The sequence below is a fragment of the Erinaceus europaeus genome, chromosome 16 (assembly GCF_950295315.1).
Source record: "Erinaceus europaeus chromosome 16, mEriEur2.1, whole genome shotgun sequence".
Classification (NCBI taxonomy): Eukaryota; Metazoa; Chordata; class Mammalia; order Eulipotyphla; family Erinaceidae; genus Erinaceus; species Erinaceus europaeus.
This window is the reverse complement of record NC_080177.1, coordinates 57,700,346-57,707,084: the sequence shown is the minus strand read 5'-3', so window position 1 is coordinate 57,707,084 and position 6,739 is coordinate 57,700,346. Positions and strand designations below refer to the sequence as shown.

At 35.6% G+C, this 6,739-nt stretch overlaps 1 protein-coding gene across 1 annotated transcript; it reads left to right on the top strand.

Moving 5' to 3' along the window:
• Positions 1-3,664: 3,664 nt before the first annotated feature.
• On the top strand, positions 3,665-4,609 carry LOC103127967 (olfactory receptor 4K13-like). The gene has a single exon (XM_007538847.2). The coding sequence runs from the start codon at positions 3,668-3,670 to the stop codon at positions 4,607-4,609; it is 942 nt and encodes a 313-aa protein (XP_007538909.1). The 5' UTR covers positions 3,665-3,667.
• The last annotated feature ends 2,130 nt before the right edge of the window (positions 4,610-6,739 follow it).

Below are 6,739 nucleotides of genomic sequence, written 5' to 3'. Positions count from 1 at the left end.
ACCCGGATCCTTACTCCGGTCCTTGCGCTTTGCGCCACCTGCACTTAATCTGCTGCGCGCCCAACTCTTTATTTATGCCAGCATTACGAATTTACCGCTCCCAGCAACTATTTTTCCTTTTCCCTCCCTTTCTATTTTTACTTGATAGGACAGAGAGAAATGGAGAGGGGAAGGAGAAACAGAAAGGGAGAAAGATGATACTTGCAGACCTACTTCACCACTCATGAAACTTCCTCCTTGCAGGTGGGGAGCAGGGCCTTGAACCCAGGTGGTGGCAGATGGTAACATTCTTTCAACCTAGAGTGCTCAATCCATTGCTCCACTGCTTGTCCCTTTCTCCCCTGCCCTCCCTCGCTTCTTATTTAAAAAGTCTTAATTCTAATGGAAAATGTTTACAGCAATGAATGAATACACAAATAAACTTTACTCCTGATCTTGGAATTCATGGAAACAAACATGATAAATGCCTAAAATATATTGGGAAATTGACTTCTTATAAACATATTATAAAATTTCAAATTATGGATTCCAGGCAGTGGCACGCCCAGCTAAACAGTCATGTTATCATGCTTACAGACTGGAGTTTGGGGCCCGTATGGTGGTGCACCTGGCTGAGTGCACACGTGACAATGCCCAAGGATCCTGGTTCAAGCCTCCAGTCTCCACCTGCAGGTGGAAGGCTTCACTAGTGGTGAAGCAAATCAGAAAGTTCCCTCTCTCTCTCTCTCTCTTTCTCTCTCTCTCCTCCCTGTTTCCTCCTACCCATGTGCAGATTATTATATCTCCCTACACTAGACAATATTAGTAATCATTGTTCTTTCGTTAGAATTCAGTTATGAACATTAAAAATATTTCTAAGTATTTTAGAGTGGCCCAAGAATTTGGATACTATTATTTATTTATTATTTTAAAGTACAATAGAGAGAGTAGCGGTGGGTTGTTTCAGAGAGTAAGTCTGAGTTTATTAAATGTAACTAACAGTGTTTTTTTTAATTAAAAAACTTTTAAAAATATTTATTTATTCTCTTTTGTTGCCCTTGTTGTTTTGTTATAGTTATTACTGTTGTTGTTATTGATGTCGTCATTGTTGGATAGGACAGAGAGAAATGGAGAGAGGAGGGGAAGACAGAGAGGGGGAGAGAAAGATAGACACCGGCAGACCTGCTTCACCACCTGTGAAAGGATTAAAAAAAACACTGTTAGCAGTGTTTTTTTTTTAATTAAAAAACTTTTAAAAATATTTATTTATTCCCTTTTGTTGCCCTTGTTGTTTTGTTATAGTTATTACTGTTGTTGTTATTGATGTCGTCGTTGTTGTATAGGACAGAAAGAAATGGAGAGAGGAGGGGAAGACAGAGAGGGGGAGAGAAAGAGAGACACCTGCAGACCTGCTTCACCACCTGTGAAAGGATTCCCCTGCAGGTGGGGAGCCGGGGGCCGGAACCGGGATCCTTACTCTGGTCCTTGCGCTTTGAGCCACCTGCGCTTACACCGCTGCGCTACTGCTACCGCCGGACTCCCACTAACAGTGTTTTATGGAAACATTGCAAAGAGGCCTTCTAAAGGAAAATATGAACTAGTGCTTCCTAGCACTTACTAGAGAAAATTCACACGAATGATAAACTTATTGAATCTACAATCTACTTAAATAATGAGAGAGTAAGTTCTTGCTGTAAACTCTAGGGAGCTCTGGCATATTTATTTTAATAATTCCTTATGGGGATGACTCTGCATTTTATGTATATGATACTTTTTTAAAAAGTAGAAATGAGTCTCACTTGTATTTTTGGGGCTATTCATGGAGACTCTGGCAGCAAATCTTTGAAGAGGTCACTCTTCAACTAGAACTTAGTAATGATAAGAAAAAAAATTTAATGAAAGGTAAAATATTTTATTAGAATTCTGGAACTGAATAATTTGATCACAAAGGTTGCAGTAAAAATAATTTTGGTAAAGTAAGATCTAATAAATGTATGTAGGTTCAGTAAGAAGAGCTAGTTTATAAATAATGAGATCACATATTCTATGTGATTTCTGATCTGAGAAATCAATCTTCCAGTTTAAGTTTGCATTTTAGGAAGATAAACATGAGTTAGTTTAACTGCTATGGGCTAAGCCACAGAATATTGTAGGATGTTGTAAAAATCACAGAAATTAAGTCTCTCCTTAGCTAAGTTTAGTTTTTATGGGAAGACTGAAATATAACCTAGTTAACAGTTTGAGATCTCAAAATTGGAAAGTTTTTTTTTAAAATATCAATTTATCTGTGGTATCATTGAGTTTTCCAAAACAAAAATATTTATGTAATTATAATTAATAATTGTGATTAATTAAATTTTTCAAAAATCTTTCTCCAAGTTTGTGTACATTTTCTTGATTAAAGTCATATAGCCTTTCTTCAAGGTAATTATCTAACTGTATTGCCCATGTGTTTGCTTTTGTCCTTTCTAACCCGAGGAAAATATTTGCTATTTTTTCTAAACCCACCAATCTTGCTTTATTTACATCTAAAAGGATTGTTTTAATATTTTAACTGGGTTAATATATGTAATCAGAGCCATTTGTGCATTTATAAAATAAAGTCTTTTGCTATTAAGTGCATGCTTTATTATTATTTTCATTTATTATGTATATTCATGCTCCAACCTTGCTTATTTTTATAGTTATTTCAGCAGCAAAACCTTTTCACATTTCAAACACTTTTTTTCTGCTAATTTGAATATCACCTGTGATTATCTAATCCATACATGACTTAAACTTTCATAAGAAGAAATAGTAAAATATTCAAGTACAATAGAAATTATACAGCTTTTATTCTATCAAATAACTGTCACACATTTCCACATGTGCTGTTGAATGTTTTTAGAATTAGGAATGCCATAACTTTAGTCACCTTGCAAGTAAAGATATCTAAAAGCAACGGAACAAGTTTTCATCTTTAGACACATGGAATGCACTGAAAGAGCTAGGTACTTCCATTCATAAATGACACATACAATCACAGATGAGCTTTCTGCTACAGAGAAACAAAACATTGTCTGGTTCAACTTTGGTTCTATTATTTTTACTTAAATTTTAGTTCAAAATTTTTCATAATGTGAGTCACATAAAATTTTACGTTCAAGATTTATGTGTGCTTTCATGAGGAAGGACTTTTGTTTTTCATACATAGATTTTTAACCTGTGTCCATGAACTAAAAGAGTAGATATAATTAAATCTTACAAAGTTAAGTTAAATAAAATTAATTATATCTCCCTAGGTAATATTGAGGACATAATTAGAAACTAAATTACATCTTGGAAAATAAATAAATAGACTTTTTGATAGTTGGGTTAAATAAATAACTATTAATACAATCTGAAATAAAAATAAGTTCTGAATGAAAAGAAAAAGGAATAGGAGAAAGTTCTAAACAACAAAAGTTATGAGGTAACAGTCTATGCTTGTAAAGTTAATTTTTTTTTACTTCGTACTTATTTCCATTTCTGACTACAAATGCAGTTACGTGACGTCACCATCACCTATATTCATGCTTATTATTTAAAAAAAATATCCATATTCTCTCTATAGGTATCAGGCACTATTTTTATATGTTCAACATTCAAAAATTCCACAGGTCAAATTACCGGTTTTTCCATATTACTTTCTGAAAACTTCATAGCCTGGATGGATCTAATAAATGGATCAATGATATCAGAGTTTGTGTTGTTAGGACTCAGCAACAATTGGAAACTTGAAATTTTCTTTTTCTTCATATTTCTCTTGGCCTACTCAGCAATTATGGCAGGAAATCTCCTCATTGTGATTATAGTTACTTTTGATTCTCATCTCAACTCTACACCAATGTACTTCCTCCTTGGAAATCTCTCTTTTCTCGATATGTCTATTTCTACAATCACAACTCCTAAGATGATCACAGATTTTCTCAGGAAGAGGAAGACTATTTCCTTGTGGGGATGCATGGCTCAGATGTTCTTCCTCCACTTCCTAGGAGGGAGTGAGATGACTCTTCTCATAGTCATGGCTGTTGACCGGTACATTGCTATTTGCAGGCCTCTTCACTACACAACCATCATGAACCGGAGGGTGCTCATTGGCTCTGTGCTGCTGTCATGGGCTGTTGGTTTTGTGCACACCATGAGTCAAATGGTTTTTACTATCCCCTTGCCCTTCTGTGGTCCCAATGTAGTAGATAATATTTTCTGTGACCTTCCTCTAGTTCTAAAACTTGCCTGTACTGAGACCTATGTTCTGGAGTTGCTGGTCATTGCTGACAGTGGACTGTTGTCTTTCATCTGCTTCCTACTCTTGCTCATTTCCTACACTGTCATTCTAGTAACTGTAAGACATCGATCCTCTGGTGGACTTTCCAAAGCTTTATCTACACTGTCTGCTCACATTACCGTGGTCACCCTGTTCTTTGGGCCATGTATCTTCATCTATGCTTGGCCGTTTAGTGGCTTTTCAGTGGATAAGTTTCTTTCTGTGTTTTACTCAGTTATCACACCCTTACTGAATCCCATAATTTACACTTTAAGGAATCAGGAGATGAAAACAGCCATGAATAGACTGAGGAACCAACACATCCATTCTAAGCAGATCTTCTAGGCAACAGTGAAATAATGAAGTTTTTCTGTATAAAACTCATATATATTCCTGAAGAAGTTGGTATTAATAATTTTGTTCATCTTGAAAAATACTCATATAAGAAGATTATCAAATATTGCCATTATATTTCTTGATGCTGGTTACATTATGAGAATATTTTCTTTTCTTTTAAAATTTAAAAAGATATTTATTTATTTTCGCTTTTGTTGCTCTTGTTGTTTTTCATTGTTGTTGTAGTTATTGTTGTTGTTATTGATGTTGCCATTGTTAGATGGGACAGAAAGAAATGGAGAGAGGAGGGGAAGACAGAGAGGGGAAGAGAAAGATAGACACCTGCAGACCTGCTTCACCGCTTGTGAAGTGACCCCCCTGCAGGTGGGGAGTTGGGGGCCTGAACCAGGATCCTTACGCTGGTCCTTGCACTTTGTGCCTCCTGCGCTTAGCCCGCTATGCTACCGCCTGACTCCCAAAAATAAATATTTTCATCCTGTTTCAATTCTCTTTGAGGTTGCCATTTAAATGCAATAAAATTATGTATAAGGGCTCATCTCACTAATCATAATTGGAAATCCAGAAATGTCCAAAATTATTTCATCAAATAAAGAGAAAAAAATACAAAAATATTTGTGTATTTGTAATTTAAGATCTTTTAAAAAATTTCTTTATTGGGGGATTAATGTTTTACAGTCAACAGTAAATACAATAGTTGTATATGCATAAAATTTCTGCCCCCACCCCATGAAGCTGAACATCCACCCTCACCTTCAACACAGGGTTGTTATTTTGGTGCCCTACTCCAAATTTAGTTAAATCCTGCATTTAGTTTCCATTTCTGTTATTCTTTCTCAACTTCTGTTAATGAGTGGGATCATCCCATACTCATCTTTTCTTTCTGACTTAGCTCACTTAACATAATTCCTTCTAGCTCCATTCAAGATGGTTCAGAGAAGGTGGGTTCATTGTTCTTAATAGCTGTGTAGTATTCCATTGTGTATATATACCACAACTTTCTCAGCCACTCATCTGTTTTTGGGCACCTGGGTTGCTTCCAGGTTTTAGCTATTATGAATTGTGCTGCTATGAGCATATGTGTACACATTTCTTTTTGGTTGGGTGTTATGGAGTCCCTGGGGTATATCCCTAGGAGCCAATTTGCAGTCTTAAGTGCTTAGATTGAAGGAACATATGCTCAGGGCTATGGTCTATGCATAAAAAAGTTTGTGACTTTCCATGATCACACGGTTTTTAGTTTTTATTTTATTGATGTGGTGGATTACACTTATTGATTTCAATATATTGAACCAGCCCTGGATCCCTGGGATCTCACTTGGTCATCATGTACAGATTTGGGCTCTCCCCCACTTCTCTACCCTATTACCTAGTAGCTAAATCTAGATTATGCCAAGCATTGGATTTACATCCAGCGGTCTTGAAGATGAGCTCCGATGAGGAAACAGAATGCTATATTTGGTCAACATACTAAGCTGCTTCCCCAAGTATGGCTTCCTGAGTTCCGAGAATCTTTTCCTCTCCCCTTTTCCACCCACTGGCCACACATGTTTGTGCTCACCTGTGTGTTAGTGAATTTCTGAAAAAAATCCCAGTTGTATTTTGTAGGTTTCAGATGATTTTTGACTGCTTTTTCTAACAGCACTAAAGTGGTCTGAAATGCTCAGTGTTTCATAGCTTACTCATAGCTGTGCCTCTGGAAGTTCCTTGCTGTTTAGAGTTTTGAGAAAGGCTGAAATATTATATTGTAAGAAAGATCCTAGAAATATACAAATATACATTTATGATGGAGGTTAGTGAATAAAAGGAATTTTATAGAAAGGAAAAACTAGAGAATGAGAACTACTTGATCCTTTTTATTAATTGGTACTATAAATCCATTAAAAGATTTTGAGAGTGAATGATAATAGATTCAATGTATTTAGAAAAAAACACTTTCAGGAGCATTATATAATTTGAATGCAAGAACAGAATATGAGGCTATCACACTAACAGTAAACTTCCTTTCCCATCTGAAGAAAATTATATAGCAAAATATTTCCTAAATGGAAAATTAGACAAGTACTTTTCTATGTTCTGTGCACCAAGTATATAATCGTGTACTTTAAATAAAGTATTTAT

Bases quoted from the DNA above. Each gene is read 5' to 3' on its own strand.
- LOC103127967 (XM_007538847.2), top strand. From the start codon at position 3,668: ATGGATCTAATAAATGGATCAATGATATCAGAGTTTGTGTTGTTAGGA.